Genomic DNA, 22992 nt, shown 5'->3' with positions numbered 1-22992 from the left:
CCACTTCCCTGTCTAAAAGCTTCAGTGGTTTCCTTTTTGTTGCTCCTTTCTAAGTTAGCCCTCTTAGAAAAACATCCAAACCCACCCTTAGCCTACAAGCCCTGCTTGATTTGGTCCTGCTCACAGTCCAGTCTTCTCTTTCAGCGCTTTTTCCCCATTATTGATGCACTCTGGTCACACTGGCCTTCTTTCATTTCTAAGAGCACAGTAAGCCCTTCTCTGTTCCTAAATATTTGAATTAGCAACTCCTTGCCATGTAGGTCTGAGTTTAAATTTTACCACCCCAGAGAGGCCTTCCCTGACTTCTTCATTTCAAGGGGTCCCCTCTCCTGCATTCACCTTTTGTTCTATCATAGAGTGAACTGTATTCACTTCTTGTGCATTGCACAATTGCCGTCTATTATTTTCCTCCCATTTGTTTATTGTCTGTCTTCTTCCAGTAGAATGTAAACTTGATGAAGACAGAGACTTTGCTTTATCAGCAGGGGTTATAACAGAGCTTAACACATAGTGAGCACTCAAAGACACTTGTTGAATGGTAAATCTTTGCCTCAACTTTGATGCTTGTGTGAGATCGCAGTAGTTTCCTAACACAGCTTTAGCAACTCTGCCACATCCCTGTTCTCAATCTGATAGCATTGCTTCAACACACAGAAAGGCCCGATATACCGGGGGAAGGATTCGGGTTCCCCTATTTATTGGCAACCACTAGGTCAAGCTCTGGACTCAGTTCAGTAGTTCAAAACCGTGAGATAAGGGGGCAAAGGCAGGCAGAAATAATACTCCTGAAAGAAATAATTGTGAGGGCGAAAGAAAGAAAACAATTCTTAAAATCGAACACTTTTGGGTTTGGAAATATTAGAGAAAGTAGATGTGGAGAGAAAAATATTAGAGGGAGGGAGGAAAACTAAATCAGAAGGAGGTAAGAGAAAGAGCTCACACATGCTGTAAGAATTCAGGGCTCTGGGCTTGGGTACCACATCTTAACTCACAGGAAAACACCAAGCAAAAGAGAGTGATGGGGTGGGGTGAGGTGGAGGTGAAAGAAAGGGAGGGGCGAGAGACTGGGGCGAGAGACGCGAAGGAAGCTAGAAAGGAAAGAGGACCGGGCAGAGCAGTACAAAAGCCACCTCGGATCTCGCCGGAGCTGCAAGCGTTAATGCGAGGCGGAGAGTGACGCGGTTTGCGTCTGGAGCGGCTCCTTGGAGTCCACAGCATCCACCGCCGGAGCCTCGCCTTCCTTTCTCCCTCTGCAGACATATCGAGACACAAAAAGAGTGCCGACCCTTGGACCAGAGCGAGGGACCCACCCGCACCATGACCGAGACCACCAAGACCCACGTTATCCTGCTCGCCTGCGGCAGCTTCAATCCCATCACCAAAGGGCACATTCAGATGTTCGGTGAGTCCTCCCGCCCACCCCCGGAGACTGCTTCCGCCTCCCTCTTTCCCCGGCACCTGTGTTTTCCAGGGCGTCTAACAGTAAGGCGGGTACCCCTCCGGAGGGGCGCGCCAGCTGATCCCACTGGTGGGAGGGAGGTCAGCCCCTCCATTCCGGGCTCCCGGGAAGAGAAGGAGACTGGGCTTCCGAGGCGTCACTCGCTCAGGCCAGACCCGGCTCACAAGGGGCCACGGGGTGGGGGAGGGGAGGGGCCGGAGGGGAGTGTTGGTTTGTGTGGGATGGGAGGTCGATGTTCGAGAACCGGGGTGCGGTGGTGCAGAGGTTTGGCTGCTTGGCTGGTGAGGATCCGGATGGGGCTAAAGGGAGCGAAGGGAGGAAAGGGTTGGAGATAACTTGCTGTTTGTTTAGGTTGGGCTGAAAGCTCGAAGGAGTTAATGAGGAATATGCTTCGGAGACACAAACACTCGCACACAACACGCCAGGAACAGGGCTGGGCTTCAAAGAAATTCGTTTAGGGTTTGGCTGGTGGTTCGAGGCGGCCCAGGGGCAAACGTTTGAGGATTGTGGACCGTGTACTGCCCGCGCGAGGTGGATGGCCGGGTGAATGTGGGGGTGGGGGCCGGAGTGTGGGGGCCTGGGCTAGGCTGCCCTGACCGCTGCCTCGGAAGGGGAGGGGGCCGGGCGGTCGCTGCGGGCGGCCCTTTGCGAGCTAGTATTGAAGGATCGGGGCCCAAGTTGGTGGAGGCTCTACCAGGGCGGAGATGGCACCCGCAAGGCTTGCGGCGTGCGAGTGTGTGTGTGTGTGTGTGTGTGTGTGTGTGTGTGTGTGTGTGTTGGGGCGGTGGGGGAAGGGAATCATCGCGCGTTTTTTTCAAGGAGGCTTCGGGGCGAAGAGACAGACGGAGCGAGCTGGGGCTCCCGGCTGCTGGTGTGGGATTCAGCGGGGGCCAGGGAAAGGGGATCGTTGCCTGTCCCTGTCGGCGATGTCTGGCCACCAGTGGGTAAACGACGCGGCTTCGCTGCTGCTCTAGTTGGACCCAAAGACGCGGAAGCGTGCGCATTTAGACCCCGAGGAAGGGACGCGGAGGTCACTTTAGAAGCAGGAATGCAGGAAGTTAGGGTGCTTTTTTCCTGGCACTGAGGGAAACGTGAGGAGGGGAGCGTGTGGACTGAGGATGGATGAGCGAAGGGTGAGAGGCCTTGGCCCGGCGGGCCCGCGAGGCGCTATCCAGAGACAGCGGTGCTGAAACGCAGGGCGCGCTGGAGCGGGCTGCCGGCGGCACATGTGTTTACCGGAGCCTCAGAATTGCGTGGACCCTCGTAGGGCTGTTTAATGAAAGCCACATCACGTTGGTAAAGACTGGGCGAGGGGCTTAGACTAAAAATATTCCTCTCTTAAACCTAAAAGGTGCGTTGAGCTGGGCCTCCTTATTGAAAACATCATGAAAAGAATATGGAACTACTTTGAGCAGAGCCCAGATCAGATAAGCCCGTTTACAGGATCCACGCAGGGAGACTGAGGTAGCCATCCCTCACCAACCCTTCGCTTTTTGAAGTGTTGTATTAGGAGCTGGTGGCAACTTACCTATTAAAGAAAGACTTTTTGTTCAAGCATCAGGGTACCCCAGAGCATCCCAACAGTCTTCTAAGGGATGTTTGTACCCTGGGAACACTCTACTTTCACTTTCTTTTGATTCTAGCGTCTTCACCCCTGTCCTCCTTTTCTTCTCTGTCCGTATTTCCTCTAGCCATTTTATGTTGATGTACTTTATTCCTCTCAGTTGCCCAGACAGGGATGGGCTTTCCTCTGGAACTCCCTTGGCTCTAGGAATCTTTAGAAAGCCAGCAGATACTCCCCTTTTCTTCCTGGGCCTAAGGATATACTTAATTCCACTTGTTTTGGATTGTAAGAGGGGTAGATTTAGATTGAAAACCAAGGATTTTGTTTTGCAGTTAAAGAGAGTTTGGTAACAATGGCAACAGCTTTTGTTAAGTTGATGCCAACCCAGCAATTCTCTATGAATTCAGAGGAGAGAATATATGGGAATAGGTATGGATTACAGCAGGGAGGTTTAGACATAGAATAGGTGAAAGGAGACTTTTTGACAGTAGTGACTGCTTGCTTGATATTGGAACTGAGGAAGAGGGGATAATACCTATCAGCAATGCCTTCTGAGCATCCATTAGTTACGTGTAATCCAGTGAGCAACGTGGGAAGAGGATATGCTGTGCTCTCTGTAGCTTTAAGGAGCTTATAACCGAATGAAGGATTTAGTACATATATATTGAAACAGAAACAAGAACAAAAACATCAAATACATATTAAACTATTTTTTTGTAGAATCTCTTATGGGAATCTTTGAGCTAGGGATAAATTTTGTCATTTATTTTTATAAGGCAGCTTCTGATCTACAAAGCATTTTCATTGTGTTATGTCATTTATTCCCAATAAGAAGCTTATAAGAAAGGCATTATTATCTCCATTTTACAAATGAGAAACTGATGTTCAGAGGCTAAGTGGATTTCTTAAGTGGCTTAAGTGACATGGAGAATGGGAGGGCAGATTTGAGACTTGAACCCCACATTTCTGATATCTTTTGAATAAGCCTGTACACTGTACCAAAGGCAGGAAGACATGCTCACTAATCTTCTGACTGCATAATTCCACGAACTCTATTTCCTTCAAACATATACTGACAGAAATTAGAATTAAATTGGCGATCAACTAAATGAGATTCATAAATATACATTTCCTTAAGAGCTCTTTCCCATCAGTTATTCACAAACTATTTTCTCCTTTTAAATGGCTTTTAAATTTTTCTCTCCAACAATACAGAAATAATTAATGCTATAAAAATCATCAGACTTTCTTTAAGATGCCTGAAATTTGTAATAGAAAAAAATTTGAAGGCCCAAACAACTTTGAAATTACATGCCTTTAATAGAGCTCCTGTGTTTGGAAATCCAATTGCTTAAGAAAGAAAAAAGAGACTGTAAACAAAAAGAGAAGTGGCATTCAGAACTAAAAACTCACTCTTCGCCTCTGTAAATTAGTACTCATGTGGTTCTCAACATTTGTAAAACGCTTTAGAATGAGCTTGTCCCTTTATTCTGAAAGGGAGTTGATGTTCCTATTAGTCATGTAGAAACATATAAGAAAAAAATAAATATTTATGATAGAGATATTTTGATACTTATATACTTAACTTTAACTAAAATATTTTCAAGGATGAATAAAAGTTTTTGGCAAAGTAAACCCATAAGCTAATGATGTTTTATTTTATGTCTGCCTTATAACCTACAAAGATAGCATGATGGTATTTTTTTTTTTTTTGATATGTAAGTTCTTACTTCAGTATATAGAGATTATATTTCAGTATAACTTTCCTTGCATTTGTGTTGTCATATTTGTCAATAAATATGCCACTGGGAGATCAGATAGCAGATTTTAACAGAAAAGTAAGAAAGGACTGATAAATTAACTTTTCCATAAAAAGTAAAGGAATTGAGGGACTTGACCATAGAATGTGATCAAAGAAATGTGTCCTGTTTTAGGATGATTGCAAAATAACTGGGTTTTCCAGTTTTTCTACTTCAAAATAGTTTTGCTTTGAACAGTTTTGTTTTTTTTAAAGAAACATAATCCAATTCTGTTTCCCTTAAAGGGTAATGAAGAGGGCTTTCTACTTGTGGTGGAATTGGAAAAGCAGCCCCTATTGCTGCAACTAAGAAATCATAAGAAAAATGAATTTGAGTTGCTACTAATATAGAGAACTGTCTGAAATCGAGAAACTGTTTAATATGCTTGAAATGCCTATTTTAAAAAGATCATTAAGCAGTGTGGTACTTATGTTTTTGCACCCCTGTCTCATTTGATCCTACCCTGTAAGTTAAACTGGATAATATTACCATTACCCCTTTACAAGTGACAAAGCAGAGGTACATGAGTAAGTCATTTGGTCTTTTACAAATGACGAAGCAGAGATACATGAGTAAGTCATGAGCAAAATTTAGGATAAACCAGTTTCTTGATATCTAGACACTGTCTCTCAACCAATATGCTTCTTTATTCCTTTAATAGCAACAGCATTTATAAAAGGAAGAGCCACCTGAACTTAGTTATCAACAAAGGGTAATGAGAACTTTATAAATTTTTTTCCTTTGCAACACAGGCCACCAAAAAAATATATTCAGTAAAGATATCTGGTCCCAATATCTTATGCTTATAATGAGGAAAGACTCTTTCTTCCCTCAGTAGTCATATAGTTCCCATTTAACTGTGTCACTGGAACATTTCTTCCACCTTTCCATTCCCCCATCTCCACCTTCCCCATTCTTCTGTTACCATAACTAACTCCTCCTCATCCTTCAGATTTTAGCTTCAACAGTACTTCCTCAAGGAACCTCCACTGACTCCTAAATTAAATATGGTTACCTTGACATTTGATCCCCCATCACCTTATACTTTCCATGACATAATTCTAATCTCATTATATGTTTCATGATTGTTTTCCATACTAGACTTTAAGCTCTATTAGGACAGAAATCATGCCTGGTCTAATCACTGGTTTATTTCCTAGTATCTAGAATGGAGTAGGTGCTTTATAATAGTATAATATAATCATAGTTGTAAATAGCAAGTCTTTGCATCATAATAGCAGTTGAATAAATAAAAAATAAATGAATGTATAGAATCTTGTTCCAAGTAGAAGAATCAACCATGTCTAAGGGCTGGGGTGATGAGACAGAGAGCCATGACATAATTAGAACAAAAAAAGAAAGTTCAGGATGACTTGAGGAGGGAAGTGAGAGGTAAGACTGGAAAGGTAGATGGAAGTCTGATCAATTATGAAGGCTTGTAAGTCACATTAAAGAATTTAGATTTTATCCCAGTGACAATGAAAAAAAAAACCATTGCATTTTTTAAAGTAAAGAGATGTCATAATCATATTTTTAAAAGTATGATGTAATTGAATTTTGAATACAAATTGGTGAAGGACAAGGATGGAGATGTAGTAACCAGCCGGGCACCTATTTCAGCAATACAGAGTTGAAGTCAGAGAGAACTGTCACCTCGCTCAGATTGGTGGTATTTGGGATGGAGAGTGAGTGTATTTGAAAATATTTCAGCGATAAAAGAGATCCTTATTTGTTGATTTCATGTGTGAGTGATAACAGAGTAACCCAGGGTAACTGGCCGGTTTCCATCCAAGGTGGATTAAAAAAAAAAAAAATTGGAAGAGAAGGAGGTTTGGTTTTGTTGGGAAAAGTAGATATTCATATTTCTTACTCTAAAATTTTGAAAATATATTCTTGGTATTATAACCAAGTTCTAACACAAAAGAAGGAAATATCTAAATTCAAAGGCTCTTTGTAGGCTGGGACATCTGAAACTTCTAATGAAAAGCTCCCACTCCCAATAGGTTCCAAATGCATTATTCAGAATTCTTCATGCAGGAAATATACTGAAATTCATTAACATTATGGAAATAAAAAAGGTAAAGAGTTTGCTGACTTTTTTATAAAGTATGAAATGGAAGAAAATCAAGGTCCTAAAGCTGACTCTTTTATAATGTTGAGGCTGTGAAATTGGAAACAGTGGAAGCAGTTCAAAAGACCGCTCCAGAATTTGCCCTTCGCTGTGATGATGGATGTGATAATATATTTAAGTAGATGCTTGGGAATTATAATCCACTGATAAGCTGAAGGTCCATTAATGGAAATGCATGGCTCACTTATGGTAGTTTTCACTGGCAAGAGATGCGTCTTTTCATAACATGAGAATAATGGCTGAAAAAGAAAATTTAGATATTTTTGTCCACACGAACAGGTAGTTTGATTTACTTGCTTCTGCTGAATTGATTGACTGAACCCCATGTGGACACAAGCTGATTATGAAAGGCAAATATCCAGCCTAAAATTCACCCCAAACCAAGGGACAAAATATAACCAAGAAGGCTGACGTTCTAAGGATTTTGAAATGAAGAAATATTAATTCTCAGTTTCTCTTCTCTTTTTGTTTTCCTGGATCTTATTCTACATATCCAAGCCTTTATGCTTCGAACTATCAGCATTAGAGGTTCACATGCCTTTTAAGAAATAGTTCAGATTACTGCTTAGTGGGAACATCCTTTAAAATGTTATGACTCTCAAGAGAAATATTTCTACACCAATTTCGAATGTTAGACCAAGTCAAATGAGCAGCCTCAAGTGTGGAGGCAAACTAAACTAGAAACATATCCTGACAGCCTTCAAATCTTGATCCCACTCTGCTTCAGAGAGACCTTCAGGGATGAGAGGAACATGCAAAACTAGACAGACAATCTATATTTTCAGTTATTTTTCTATTGATAGACAATAATTGTGAAAGTAGTCTATGCCTGACTGGAAAGAGAATGAAAATCCATTTTTGAAAGTGGTTCTTTAAGAAGATTCAAATCTGAGTTTTATAATATCATTGTCCTCTCAGCCATCAATACAGTGCTGTGTATACAGTGGTTGCTTAATCAATGTTTAATGATATTGTGAAATACACGCTTTCTAGTAGAGTTCTCGTCCGTGTTTGAAGAGTTTTCAAATCATCGTGAATTGCTCAGAAAGTTCCTAAGGACACAAAGGAATATATTAAATATTTTTTTAACACCAGGCTTCTTTTTTTAAACAAAACACAAAATTTTGGTTAAACAAAGGCATTTAAAATAATTCTTAAGGATCTGATATAACAGACTAAGAACTGGGATTTATGAATGCATTTTACAGAGAAAGGCACAACTTTACTTATGGATATGGTCCATATCTCAATATGTGTAAATGCAGCATCAGTTTATAAAGAAGGAAGTTTTCCATTGCCAGAGGTTTTCCAATTATAAGCATTCAAATGCTTGGAACACATTTGCCTTTTAAAAAAAAAAAAACACAGTTTGGCAGATGGCCTCAGAAGTATTTTAGCCTAAAAAAGATGTTCAGCAGCTGACGTGGTGTGACTAAGGCCATCCTGATATTGGCTCGCTCTTCGTTTTGTACAATGTTTCTATGATCTATGAACCCTGCAGCAAAGGGCAAATGTTATAGACACTGCCAGCACCATCATCTTCCTCGTGATCATTTTATTAATGGCGTGAACCTTATCTGAGCTTCTTTAAACTCTACTACCATTAAACCATTTTCCGCTAAATCTACTGCACAGTTCTCTTTAGTTTTGGACAAGTGAGCCAACCAGAAAAATTATTGTAACTCTGGGGACAAGAGGGTAAGAGGAGGAGGTAGAAAAGGAGCAAGACTCAGAGGCTAGCCCCAGGAAGTGGTGGCAGCTAAACAGCCCCCTTTGTCTGCTCTCTCCTGCATCAGGTCGCCTCCACGTGGTAGCTATGCTGCCGCGCACTGACCTCATTCAATGTTTACCAGGCAGTAGGCGGGTGAGTGAGGTATAGCCCCTGTGTACGATTAAATACTTACAGTTTTGCTCCTGTTCTAGTGGCTTAGGTCAAAAACCTTGGACTAATGATTGATCATTCTCTCTTTGCACAAAACCCATCAGCAAATGTTTTTACATCTCTCTGTCTTCAAAATATAACTAGGACTTTTCCCCATCTACAACCCTGGTATATGCCACTGTTACCTTTCATTCACATTATTGCAAAACCTCTCTGATCTCTCTGCTTCTATCCTTGGCCCCAGAACTAAATTCTCAATAAAAAATCCAAGTGATCCTTTTAAAATGTAAGTCAGATCTAAGTCAGATCCTATTGCTTCTTTGCTCAAAATCCTCCAGTGGTTCCCTATTTCATTCAGGGTCATAGTCATTTCAATGGCCTGTGAGGCCTCCATGATCTGCCACCTTTCCCCCTCACCCCCCTGCCTCAATACACCTCTTTCCAACTTCACTCTTAGCCAGCCTCACTGACCTCCTTGTTTTGGCCTTAGAGTCTTTGCACTGAATGTCCTCTTTGCCTGGGATTCCCTTCCCCTACATATCCCCATGTCAAACTCACTCTGTAAGTCTTTGTCCAAATGTAACCTTCTCATTGTCTACTTGGCAGGTCCTACTCCCCTGAACACATAATTTAAAATCACAGCTCACATACTCCCAGGCCCTCTTACTGTGCTCAACTTTTGTCTTTCTCCCTTACCTCTTATCCCTTTTTAACAAAGCATGTTAACTTCTGTATCTATCACATTTATTGTTCAATGTCTGTCTCTCCACCTAGAATGTAAGCTCTTCCAGGGGCAGGGATCTCCATTTACTCTGCACACTAATATATCTCAGGCTCCTAGAAGAGTGCCTGGCACATAGTAGGTGCTCACTAAATGTCTGCTGAATGAATGAATGAATGAAATGTTAGAATTACCTACCATCCTGATCTCAAGTCTAGATTCTTTTTGTGGCAGGAAGGGTAGAGTCTTAAGAGGACTCAGTGGGCACTGATTCATTCAACAAATATTAATTGAGTTATGAATGTGCCTCAGGCACTGTGCTAGGCCTCAGGGAAATGAAAATTAAAGGCATTCCTTCCTGCACCTCAGGGAGACCATCTTCTGTAGAGGGGATAAACTAAACATAGCAGTTCAAGACATAGTCCTATAAAAGAGGGGAGAATGAGGGCAAGGGGGAGCCTAGAGGAAAAAGTAATCACTCTAGACATGGTGGGAGGCCCATCAGGGCAGTTATGAGTGAGAGTGAGCTTGAAGGTAGAAGATGCCCAGTGGACAGGATGGAGAATGGCCTGGGCTGAGGGCAGAGCATGTGTAAAGAAAGGCCCCAAATGGCATGGCACACTGAGGGATCTCCAGGGAGCTGGCTGGATGGCTGGAGTATGTGTGGGGACAGGAAAGGGCAGGAGATGAGAGAGCCAGAAAACAAGTTTGGACAGGGGCTGGGGGCAGGCAGGGCCCAAGAGTCTAGACTTTATCCAGTCTTTTTAATGATGGGCAGAAGAATGCATTTTAGATATGGGGCCTGTGTCTCAAATGTCAGTGTTCTCATTAGGGCTCTGACACCATAATTTTATCTGAAAAAATTGTTATTTCCATTATCACTCTTTTAAATATGAAGGGCTTTTCCTTTTTCCCCTCTGTGATTGTTAAATTTTATTTATTTATTTATTTATTTATTTATTTATTTATTTATTTATTTATATTTTCTGGAATGGAACCATTGTCCATTGTACAATCTACTGAAGGAATAAAAGTTAATGGAAAATTATACTGCTGTACAGCTCCATTTAAACAAATAAACCAAACAGCCACTTCTCAGACAGGAAGCTGTGCTCACCTAAGTTCTAAATGCAGCCCTTCTGCACTTCAGTGGGCTTGCCCCTTGCTTCTGAGTCTTCTCAGATTCGGTGAACTCCGTGCATCCTAGTTTGACTTTCCATGATCTTGTAGAATTTGCATCGTATGCCTGCTCTTTTCTGTAGGCTTAAATAAAGAGTGAGGGCCATGGAGATTCTTTCCTTTGAGACTTGTTTTCTCCTTTAATCCTTCCAGGAGGTCTTAAACAAGTATATTTCTGCTCTTGCTACAAGGCTATGGGTTTCCATGACTTTGAAATGTATTATTACATCATTTCAAAGCCTCAAATAAATGACATTCTAATGGGGGCTTGGGTTTTCAATGTTTTATTTGTCAACACTTTTCCAGCCCTTCATCTTAGCACCTACAGAGAGGTGGAATCCTCACCCTACGGAGCACTGAGGTTAAACCATGTCAATAATTGTTCATATTTCTTTTGAGACATTTATATGCTGATAAATATTTAGCAGTGTGTGGTTCATCACAGGAACTACAAGATCTTCAAAATAAGGGAATTTTTTTTACCTTAGAGATTGTCACCCATTATAAATTAAAATGAAGAAAGACAATAAAGTATTATACATATAAATTTAAGCCATAACTGCCTCATTTACCATGACCCAATCTTGCTAAGCACAATTTAAAAATTATTTACTTGTTATGCTCCAGGGAATCAAAGTTTATAGATAATACATGATTTTCCCATGCAGTGAATCATGTTGATAAAGAATGGGTAAGTGTCTCAGTTTTTCCTATTGCTTCATTATTTCTCTATATATGGAACTTAATAAACTGAACTGCTATTGATTTGAGAATATACTTCGTCTCCTTTAACCTTTGTTTTATCATCTGTAAATAAGGTGATTGCTATAACCCGGGGGTCAGCAAACTACAGCCTGCCAGCCACATGTGGCTTGCAAGCTAATAACGGCTTTTTACATTTTTAAATGGTGGAAAAAACATAAAAGAAGAAGAACGTTTTGTAACATATGAAAATTTTCTGAAATTCTACTCTGAGTATTCGTAAATGAAGTCTTATCGGCACTCAGCCACGTTGTCCATGGCTGTTTTCAAAACTACAACAGTAAAGTTGAGCAATTGTGACAGAAACTGTTTGGACGGCAAAGCCTAAAATACTTACTACTGTCTGGCCGCTTACAGAAGTTTGCCTCTCCCTGATAGACCCCACCTCTGAGGGCTGGATTGGGGAGTGAATTTAAAGGGTTCTAAAAATACGAAGTGCAGTTGAAGTCCATTACCCAGAGGAACTCTCTAATGAACAATTTTTCAGCCTAAACTAAATCTCTAAGAAGACTCATTTAAGCCGCAAATGTAGTTGCAATTTCATAATTGTAATTTTTCTAGCTGACTGAGTAAAGTACCGTGTTCACAGTGGGGATGGTTTTCTGGTGTTTGGTTTACACTGGACATTGATTAGCCCCTCTGGCTAATGTTGCACATTTATCCGCTGCCGAATGTTTGGGATACTTTGTCAGAACATCCTTTTTCCCGATTCACGGCTACCTCCTTCTTTCAATCTAATATTTGGTATACTTTAGAGTTGAGGATTTTAAGAACTTAGCACATCAGCCGCATCAGGCTTTTACAGGCTGCTCTTGCAGTCACTTCCCGATTCTCCGCGGCATCTCACCTCCCTCTGAGCCCTGATAGCATTCGTTTGTACCTCTGTCCTCGCACGGAGCACCTTGTGCTGGGGCTGCAGCTATTTCTGTCCATGTTCATATTCTTTATCCGACTGGGGCCCTTGCCCACATCATATGGCTTTTTGTATCTCCTAAAGTGCCCAACACAGTGCCCTAGGCATGTGGAAGATACTAGCAACTAAGTGAACAATCGAGCTCTTAGGAATATTCAGAATCTCAAAAAACTTTAGGCAAAACATGTGGTTAGAAATCAAACAGGAATCTGGGAACAGGAAATACAGGAAAACAGAGATTCAAGTAAGACAGAGTCAGAAAACAGGACAAATAGCAAACACGTAGGGAATTCAAAACTGAGATGGATTGTCGCCTCAAGAGAGAAAGGCTCATGTGTCCTGAGGGAAACCCTATCCCAGAGTACAGCCTTTCCAGGTGTCCACAGGGGAACCTGCAAGTCATGCCTGGGAGCTGTTAAGTACGTAACCTGGCAGGGGTAGAAGATGTGGGGTCAAGGATGAAGGCGAATCCTGCAACCATCCACCGGATACTTCAGTCAGGTACATGGTACATCCACGAATGGCTTCTCAGTGAGGCAAAAGTAGGTTTGGGGATGACAGGGGTGTCAAATTTTATTTTTACTTACTCACAGTTTGAAAAAGCTTTTATGTGCATGGTACCTGGCAAAGGGAAGCTTTGTATATTATTTGCTCTACTTCAAACAAACAAACAAACAAAAATGAACAACAACAAAAAAACCCTTTGGTTTGTCAAATCTGTTTTCATCTTCAGAAATCACAGAATCTCAGTTTGGAGATTTCAGAAATCATGCAGACACTCACCTAGTCCCGAAACCCCCTTTAAAACATCTTCACAAGTGTTTGATCAAACTCTGGCCTGAGATCTTCTAGAGCCATGGTGGGCACTATTTTCCAAAGCAGCCAAATAGCACTTGGCACAATTTTACCTCTTTTAAGACTATTCCTTCTATTGGGCTGACACTGACCTTCCCGAGACTTCCATGTGTTGGCCCTAGTTCTTTCCCTTGAGATCCATGGAACAGATCTAATCTGTCTTCCTCTGCTGGTCAGATATTCAAATAACTGAAGACAGCTACTCTGCCCTCCTCACCAGCGTTCTCTTTAGGCTGTACAAGCCCCAGTTCCTTCGGCTGGAATCCATTACTGTTTCTAGTCTTCAGAACATCCTGACTCATCTTCTTTGAACATATCTTCATTGTCTATATCCCTCTTACCAATCAATTTGTTGGACTAAGCTACTCAACTTAGTCATATATATATATATATATATAAAACATGGCTGGTAAAACAAAACAAAACAAAGCTGATTGGTATACCACCAAGATGGGTATCTTCTGAAACTTTGCAGGTCAATGCACATACTTGGTTGTCTGAGATGTCAACCACACACTGCTTTCAGAATAAGAAAGAAACTTTCAGGTTCCCAGACAGGGCTGAGACTGAAAGTCTCTAAATTGTTGAATTATCAACTTCCTTAATATTTCATTTCAGGGGCTATTATTTTTCAAATGGATTCCATTAAGGGCTCCCAATCAACTCTCATCCATGCTTAAAAGCCCTAGTTTGGGGACTGAATTCTGAACTCTCTTGTCTTATCCAGCTCCTCCCCTCGTGGTTGTGCCATGGGCACTGCCCTGTTCCCAGGGCTCCCAGGGCAGTGGGAAAATGCTCGTTCCCTGCAATGGTGACTTTGTTTCAACAGAGGTGGACAGTGTCACAGTGAAATTGGGCAGGTGGAATCTTTAAAAAAAAAATAACAAATAAGTCATTTTGCTTATGGAAGATTTCAAATATGCTAAAGTAAACAGAATTATATAATGAACCCCCAATATACCTGTCACTCAACTTCAATACTGATCAATTTATTGCCAATCTTGATTCATTGATACCCCTACCCACTCCCTTACCCCTGCCTGTACTCTTTTGAAGCAAATCCCAGACATCCTATTGTTTTAAAGTGAGATCCTTTCAGCTGGCACATGATTGCTTCTTTGTCTATACGACCTCCATGTACAGACTGGATCTTTCGCCTTCCCATTTTACGTTTGTTTGCTTGACGGTCTGGGGTTTTGCAGACAGGGCTGGTATGCAGACAGTGTCTAACTTCCATCTTTGAGCAGATATAATGACACCTCCCCCCAGTCAACAGTGGGTGACACTTTGGTATCCCATTGCCTTTACAGAAAAGAATTTATGGCGGTTCCCATCTTTCTCACGTGACTTGGGGCCTCCAAGGCTCCCACCCAGAGTGAAACTCCCACTGGACGCAATGCATCATTCTTCCACCACTTGCAGCATTCAGCTCTTTATTCCTTGTCGTTCAAAGCCATGACTGTCTGTGTTAGATGTTCTGCACCAATGGTTCCCAGCCTGGGGACTCTGAACAACCAGGGTTTCTCCTAAATCACAATCAGGGTCTGGGAACTGTTTCTAGCATCTCTAAGCATATGCATTCACCCTCAATATGGCAGAAACTAAGTGTCAAGTTTCTGGGCGTTTGCTTGTATTATTGTTGGTTTCATGAGAGAAGCTCATACTGATCAGGGGTCCTGCGAGGTAGCTGTAGATGTCTTTGACGAGCAAAAAAAAAAAAAAAGGGATATTTTTACCCTTCCATTTCTTCATAAGAGGAGGAAAATAATTAAACAAATTCTGTTTGGGGACCAGGTTGGCTCCTGCCTTAGTATTTGAATTCTGGGCTTCTGCTTGGCCTGCCTTTAACCTCTGCAGAAAATTAAAATAAAATCCTTCTTATTGGTCCCTTAATCCATCCCTTGAGCTGTTTTAAATCAACTTTTCAAAGTATATTGTCATGCAGTTGTCTTATCATTTGCATCTAAATGTCGTGAAAAAGGAGCTCCCTGCTGAAGCCCTCGGGGGTGTGTAAGCCCGATATCCCAGTTTGCCCAGTAAATCACATGGCTCTGAATATTCATGCAAGAAACTTGAATGACTTCTCCATATGGAATTTGCTTTTCCCAGCGGCATCTGTTTCGTTAAGATGGGCTCTTCGTGGTTTCATTTATCGTTGTGTCGCGCTCTAACAGTGGATGGAGAAGGAATGAGGGCGACCTGGTGAAGACCGGCTCCCTAATGGGGCCTCCCATCATGGTCATTTAACGTACTTTTTCTGGCATTGCTCCTTTTCATTTGCTCCTATCCCCCACTCAACACACCCCCACAGTGATTTACACATACACGTTTGTTTTAGATGCAAATTGGTTTCAGTCTATTGTGATGAAAATTTTTGTTTGTTTAAAGAAATGTAGAAACACATTGTGTTTGAAAAGGCTTGGAAAGAGCAAAGAAAGAAGAAATGACATTGCTTATGAGGATTCTTTTTTTTTTAAATGACAATAGCTACAGGGAATAGTTTGAACTTGAGAAACAGAAGGAATGGGGAAGAGAAAAGAAAACCCAACTTGACAATTAGATGATTTCTCAGCTTCCTTTCCCCTCCCCTTTCCACAGCCTTGAACTATCTCCAGAGGGCACTTGCCCAAAGGGCTTTGTGGGAAATGGAACCACTTACAGACACTCTGGTCTGTGTTGTGACCAACTCTGAACACCTTCTCCAGTAAATAATCACTACAAACTAACACATGAGCTAACATTTATCGAACAGTTACTTTGTGCCAGGCACTGTTCAAGTGCTCTTTTTGCCTTACCTCATTTAATCCTTACCACAATCCTATTATCATTCCCATTCATCTAATCATCAGAGAGGTTAGGTAACTTGTGTCTAGTCACACTGCAAGTGCATGGTGGGTAGAAATGTCGACCCACATGCTCTGACTCTGGAGGTCACTGTTTTAACTAGTGCAAGACACTGCCTTGCTCATTTGCTGTGGGAAAAGGGACCCTCAGCACTCTGTTAGGGGCTGTGACAATGCAGAAAGGGGGCTGAGCCCCATTCAGAACTTGCAGCTACTATGTGGGCCACAGCCAGGGCTTGTGTGCAGAGAGGCCAGCCCTGCTCTGGGGACCCTGCCCAAAGCCACCAAGTATGGGTGGGCCAGAGGACTCTGCATACAACCAGGTCCAGAGAATGGAGAGAGGAGCCAAGAGAAGGGCTTGGCCCGGAACCAGGAGACGCTGGAGGGAAGCAGGAGAAGTTGGGGAGCAAATCACAAAGGGTCCTGGGCAGTGACTGTGAACAGAGCGAAGTGACCCTGCCCTTCGTTCTGCTTTCTCACTGGCACAGGGTCAGAGCGGACAAGTATGAACATGAAATTCTCTCCTTTTACACTGTAGTTGGTAAGAGTGTCTACAGATAATTATTTGGAACCTCCCTCCCCTGCATGCACTGTAAAATAACACCTACCTTTTGGGGCTGTTGTGAGAATGAAATAAAATAATGAATGTATTGTAACACCACTTCCTTTGACCACCTGGCTTCCACCTTGGGCCCTCATACATTATTGCACCCCCTGAAAAATCACAGGTCTAGTCTCGAAATACTAAGTGATGTAGATTTTACTAAATATTCTACGAAGAGATGGCAGAGGCTACAGTGCCAATCACCAACAATTTCCAAGATGTCCCACTCCGCTTTAGGGGGGAGAAATTTGGGTCCTCCCCTGTGGCAGAATGGTCATATCTCTTTTTTCAGCAACCGCTCCCCACCTCCCCATGTTCTTCCCACAAAATGCCCTGGTTCCCCCTGCTCTCACTGCACTTAGCTTCTTTGGTCCCACCCATCCTCTCCATCACCGTTCCCACCTCTCTAAGTCCCTGGGCTGGCCTGCTGCATTCAGCAACCGAAAGCCACCACCGCTCGTCAGACCCTGCCCAGCTCTAGTTCTCCAAGTATGTACCAGCCACGTATACAGAGTCCATCCTGCCACATACAGAGCTCTTATCAAACTGTCTGGCCCGCAGTTAAGTGACGGATAAATGGGGGCAATATTAGTAGTTGTTGCCAGTGTCTGTCTCGTGATGTCTTGCCTGGGCCAGCACGCAGTCACACTGGAGGTCTGGCTGCCAGTATTAGTGGAGGACTTGGGAAATGGCTGAAAGGCAGAGGGCAGTGAGTGACTGCAATCCAGGGGTATCATGAGTGGGTGGGGACCTCAGAGGCCTGCAGAGGTGTGGACATTGCCAGTGGACATCCAGAAGTCAGCTACAGGAGGCGGCTTCCGGTCCAGGACAATTTGTAATTCTCCTTTTCATAATCATCGGTGGCTTAACTGTCAGTGAGAACAGAGTGACTGGCAGAGACACCCCACCTGCTTCCGCCTGGCAGAGCACCTCACTTAGATGTGAGCCCTTGGTAAGTCCTGCAAGGAAAAGCTAGAAGAGTCTGTGCCCCTAGTCTCCCTGCAGAAGAGTCAGCTTTGGCTGCTGCTGGGAGGCTCCACGGCCAACAGTCAGGTGGCTGCTCATCTCCTGGGAGGGCTGGCAAGAGAACCGTAGTTTGGGGCCAGATTTTTGCGCCTGTCTTCACCCCATCGCCCTCTGGAACTAATGGTGATTTTGGGTAGAAAGAGGCTCCACAGAATGGGGAATAATCAGATTTGCAGTTGGAAGAGACTCCAGAGGTTATTCACTCGCTTATTGGATACTTCTTTATGACAGGGAGCTCATCTCCAGGCTGCTTCCTTGCTGGGCAGCTTCATTTGTTAGAAAGCTCTTCCATCGTGAACAAAATCTGTGTTCCTATAACTGGTGGCCGCTTGTCCTGGTGTCATCTTCTCAAACTGTCAACCAGGCTGTTTTATTTAGCTTTACTATCACACCATACCCCCCCTCCCCCCCAGTATCTAGAATGGGAATCTGGAACACCTTTGTTTTTCAAGTGTATAATAATACATTTTGTAGAATTTCCACCCAGCAATCTGAAGTGCTGTCCACGCCACTGCCAGAGGAAGGGTTTGTGGGCAGCATGTTAATTCCTGGGCGTCTCCAAATAGCTCATCTCCTCCGTTCCCTATCCATCTCTATTCCTTTCCCCTTCACAGCACTATCCCCCTTTGACACATTTTAGGCACTGCTTATTTGTTTACTGACATCTCTTCTCTGAGAATATAGACTCCATGAGAGTATACCTTGTCCTGCTCTGTGTTGTCCTGTTCTGCACGCCCAGTGTTTAGAACAATACTGCAACATTGGAAGGACTCTATTAACATTTGTTGAATAAATCAAGAGACGAGTTAGGATGGTGCTGGTTGCAGATACTATCAGGACTCATCTGAGTGCTCCAGAAGGTTGTTTCTTGAAAGGTTAACTGGTACAGCAGCCGCAGTCCTAATCCCGGAGTCAGAGGACCAGGGTTCACCCCAGTTTTGTCCTTATGGTCTGGATGACCCTTAAGGGGCATATTTAACTGCTTTAGGGCTTACCTTTCTCATCTGTAAAATGGGATTTAATGGGGTTGACACTCTCTGCCCTGTTCGACTTGAGCGGTCCTGAGGATAAAATACAACCGTATGGGGGAAAAAAATCTGTAAGCTGGAAAGCACCACATAAATATGGGAGTTATTATTGTGATTATTATGATCGATGTTGTACAATCTTGATATAGCAGCAGTGTATTTAGCCTGAGAATGGAATTTATCTTCTGCTTGAGAAGAATTAATGTCTGGAGCAGCGAGAGATTGTTTGTTTCCCAGAGATGCTCTCTGTGAGTTCGCTCACCAACACCGCCGCCAACAATACTTATCTAAGTAGCTGCCATGTGCAGGCGCTAGCCCAGTTGCTGGAGGGACATCAGAGGACAAACCGACGAGAATTCCTGTCCTCGTGGCATTTACAGTCTAGAGAAGACAGGAAGACAATCAACAAAATAAATAATTGTGTAGTGTGTTAAGGTTATAAACGCTAAGGTGTAAAACAATGAGAGAGAGAGAGAAAGAGAGAGAGGGGTAGGAAGTACCAAAAGTAGGGGCTGTGATTTTAAAGGGTGGTCAGAGGCGCTCTCTCTAGATGGTGACATCTGAGCGAAAACTTGAAGGAGATGAGAGATTTAGCCACGTGGATGCTGGGGGGAGAGCATTCGAGGCAGAAGGAACAGTAAGTGCAGAAGCCCGGAGGTGAATGCGTCTGGAATAGAAAGAGGGACGGGGAGAGGATGGCCAGATTGTGTAGGGCGATAGTGTAGGGCGATACAGGACATTTTTAGGACTTTGGCTTCTTCTCCAAGGGAGAAGGGAAGCCATTTGAAGATCTCGAAGAGGGGTGTTACATGTTCTGACTTCCACGGACTTCCTCTGACTGCAGTGATGAGAACAGACCATTGGAACTGAGACTAGAAACAGGGAAACCAGTTAGAAAGTCAGTCCACGTAATCTACAGGAGAAGCAATGGTGGTTTGGACCAGGGAGGTCGAGGTGGCAAGAAGTGGTAGGATGTAGATGTATTTTATAGGAAGCACCAATAGGATTTATTAATGGATCTGTTTCGGTGCAGAAAAGAAGAAAAGAACCAAGGATGAGCCCAGGTGTTTGGCCTGAGCCATTGGAAGAATGGAATTGCTATTTATGGATGCGGGGTGACCATGGGAAGAGCAGGAGGGGCTTTCAGGAGCTGAGCCTTGGGCTTGTTGCCTCCGAGAGGATGATTACACATTCAAATGCCCATGTTGAGTAAGCATGCACCAGCATGAGCCAAAAATAAGAAAATAAAAGTAAAACAAGAACTCGGGAGTCATCAGTAGAGTTGGCGTTTGAAGCCGCGAGTCTGGCTGAGAATACGGAAGAGGTGTGTCGATGGAGCAGGGGTCCAGGCACTGCAGAGTTTCGGGCCAGGCGAGACGGGGGCAGGCAGCAGCACTGACTGTGAGAGAGAAGCCAGTGAGGCAGAGGGAGCTCAGGAGAGTGTGCCCTTCCTTGTCAAGGAAGCCAAGTGGCGTTGGTGCTTCAAGGGGACGAGATCAACCGTGTCAAATGCTGCTGAGGGCTCAGCTAAGATGAGCATGACAACTGACAGTCAGTGTCTCAAAGCAAAGGCCATTAAGGGCTTTGACCAGAGCAGCTTTGCTGGAGTAGTGGGGGCGGCAGCTGGGCTGGAGCAAACGTAATGAGCACCAGAGGAGAATGCCATCCGAGGGGGCAAATTTAGATGCTCTTTTGAGGAGCGTTACTCTAAAAGGGAACAGAGGAGGTATATGGCTGGATGGGGACATGGGTCAGGAGACGGTCTTTGTTTTTTGTTTGTTGTTTTTTTAAGATGGGAGAGCTAACATCATGTTTTTATACTGATGGAAATCATCCAGTGGCTATGGATAAATTGCTAGTGCAAGAGAGAGAGGAGAGAGATTTTGGAAGAACGTCCTTAACTAGGTGAGAGGGGTTGGGTCAAGGCAAAATGGGGGGCTTGGGATTGCCTAGGAGCACCAAAAATTCATCCACGTAGTAGAAGAGAGAGTGGGGCATGCTGAGTCACATGCAGGTGGGTGGCTAGATCTGGCGGTAGAAGCGTGGGGAAATTCTCTTCCGAGAGTTTCTGTTTTCTCAGTGAAATGGGGAGAAAGGTCATCAGGTGGGGCTTGAAGAGGAAAGAGAAATACACCAAAGACGCAGGGACAGAAGAACATCATTGACGTGGCGGAGGTATTTCTCTAGGGGCCCGGGCCCTGCACTTGTGCGAGAGAACTTGGTCAGTGTCGGTCTGCGCTGCATATGGCAGGTGTCCCTCATCCTCCTTCAGGATTGCTCAGTCAGATGCTTTATCAATTTTTAGGCGTAAGTTTTGAAATTAAAACTTACATTTGCACCACTCGAATGGTTCCAGTTGCAGGAGCCATCAGAACTGCCATGCCTTTTCAAAACTTGACTTCATAGAAAGTAAAAAGAAAAAATGTTACGCACTGATGCAAGCTGACCTTCAAAATGTTCCGAATGTATGCAGCATCACGTGGTTTCATCTGCCCTTCGCATCACTACCTGGGGAGTCAGTGTTGGCCTGCGAGAGGAATTCCTCATTTGTTTTGTTTTGGGTAAATGGGCTTTCCTTTACACTTCTCCCTGCCAAAACGACTTTGGTTTATCTGGCCAGGTACTCCTGGCCTCGGTTACTTTATCTTTTTAAAAATTCTAAGCGCTGCCTCGAATGACTGCCTTTTAGACAGCAGCCAAGAGTCTTCAATTTTGGTTTTAAGTGAAATTTGTGTAACTACCATTAGAATCAAGCAGCTAACAAGTATTTCTGAGGCAATTATGAGGTACCAGCCGGAAATCATAATGTGCAGTGATGGCGCTTGCACACTTGGCATTAGCGATGTGCCAGCCGAGGCAGGACGGGAGGCCTTCTCAGGCTCCACCATCTCGTGTAATCAGGAAACTGAGGACTGAGGAAGTGATGAGAGGAGGAGGGTGGGACTATGACCTTGGTATGTGGCATTTTCCTGCTGGTCATTAAGCTAAGTGAAGTCAGTCAGACAGAGAAAGACAAATACTGTAAGATAACACTTATACGTGGAATATAAAAAAATACAACAAACTAGTGAATATAACAGAAAAGAAACAGACTCGCAGATGTAGAGAAGGAGCTGGTGGTTACCAGTGGGGAGAGGAGGGGGAGGGGCAGGATGGAGGGGGAGGCTGAATAGGCACAAGCCATAAGGTGTCAAACGAGCTGCAAGGATGTGCTGTGCAACGTGGGGAATGTGGCCAATATTTTATAACTATGAATGGAGTATAACCTTTAAAAATGTGTGAATCACTATATTGTATACCTGTAACATGTAATATTGTACATCAACTATACTTCAATTAAAAAATATATGATATTGTTAAAAAAAAAAAAAGATCTGTGTATCTCCCTTTCAGTGCTGGCTGGTACCCTGGGCATCTCTGAGTAGCCGTTTTCACAGTGATGTGCACACAGCTCACCTTATTCAGCCATCTCTGATTTATAAGCGACACACACAGAGACAGCAGTGACATCCCCCCACCTTCTCTCACCACTGCTGCCCACAGGGCTGCCCTGAGCAGTCAGTGCCCTCCGAGTCCCTGGAGCTGCAGAAGGAAATGTTCTCATTGGTGATGAGTTTCTATTGTACTGTTGTGTCCTGTAAATCCTGAACTCTCCACAGTTCACAAGTTCCTTTGGACAGTTGAGCGTTTACTTCGAGGTCAAAAAGAGAAGTAACATTTTCTTTAACACCTGCTCTGCACCAGAGGCTTTTGCCTGTTTCGCCCTATAAAGTCAGTTTTATCCCCGTGTTTCCAAGATCAGATGATCAAGGTGGTGAGCGGTTATGTAATTTGAGGTCATGCAACTGTAACATGGAAAAACGTGGATTCAAATTCAGGTCTTTGTTGGGGACAGAAAAAAATTAAGATATATTTGTAGAAGAGAAAAATTCTTTTTCATTCTCATACTCCCTTCTAAGGAGCATGGATCCCAGGGGGCATGCATGTCCCTTGCTAAATAGGGACCACAGGTGTGACGAGGTAAACTGGAGACCCTGCATTGCTCAGGGCCAAGGGGGAGGATACAGATCTGGGAGGAAGAACAGCTAGGGAGCTGCAGTGCGGGCGGTGGGCGGCAGGAGAGGGTGGAGGGATGACCCGCTGGCAGGCCTGGAGCTTGGTGTGGACAGAGATGCCCAATGGAGATTTGAAAAGAGGCCAAATGCTCTGCTCTGTGTGAGGCTGCA

General features: G+C 43.6%; 1 protein-coding gene across 3 annotated transcripts in view; it reads left to right on the top strand.

Moving 5' to 3' along the window:
• Nucleotides 1–22992, top strand: part of NMNAT2 (nicotinamide nucleotide adenylyltransferase 2) — a 183626-nt gene that overhangs the window by 36684 nt on the left and 123950 nt on the right. For all 3 annotated transcript variants that reach the window (XM_064478081.1, XM_010988526.3, XM_010988527.3), the window contains exon 3: nucleotides 1257–1402. In XM_064478081.1, the coding sequence (XP_064334151.1) occupies nucleotides 1318–1402 (85 nt within the window). In that variant the 5' untranslated portion in view covers nucleotides 1257–1317. The remainder of the gene's footprint in view (nucleotides 1–1256; nucleotides 1403–22992) is intronic.

Source organism: Camelus dromedarius, chromosome 23, assembly GCF_036321535.1.
Source record: "Camelus dromedarius isolate mCamDro1 chromosome 23, mCamDro1.pat, whole genome shotgun sequence".
In the NCBI taxonomy this organism is placed as follows: domain Eukaryota; kingdom Metazoa; phylum Chordata; class Mammalia; order Artiodactyla; family Camelidae; genus Camelus; species Camelus dromedarius.
This window is presented reverse-complemented; position numbering and strand designations above follow the sequence as displayed.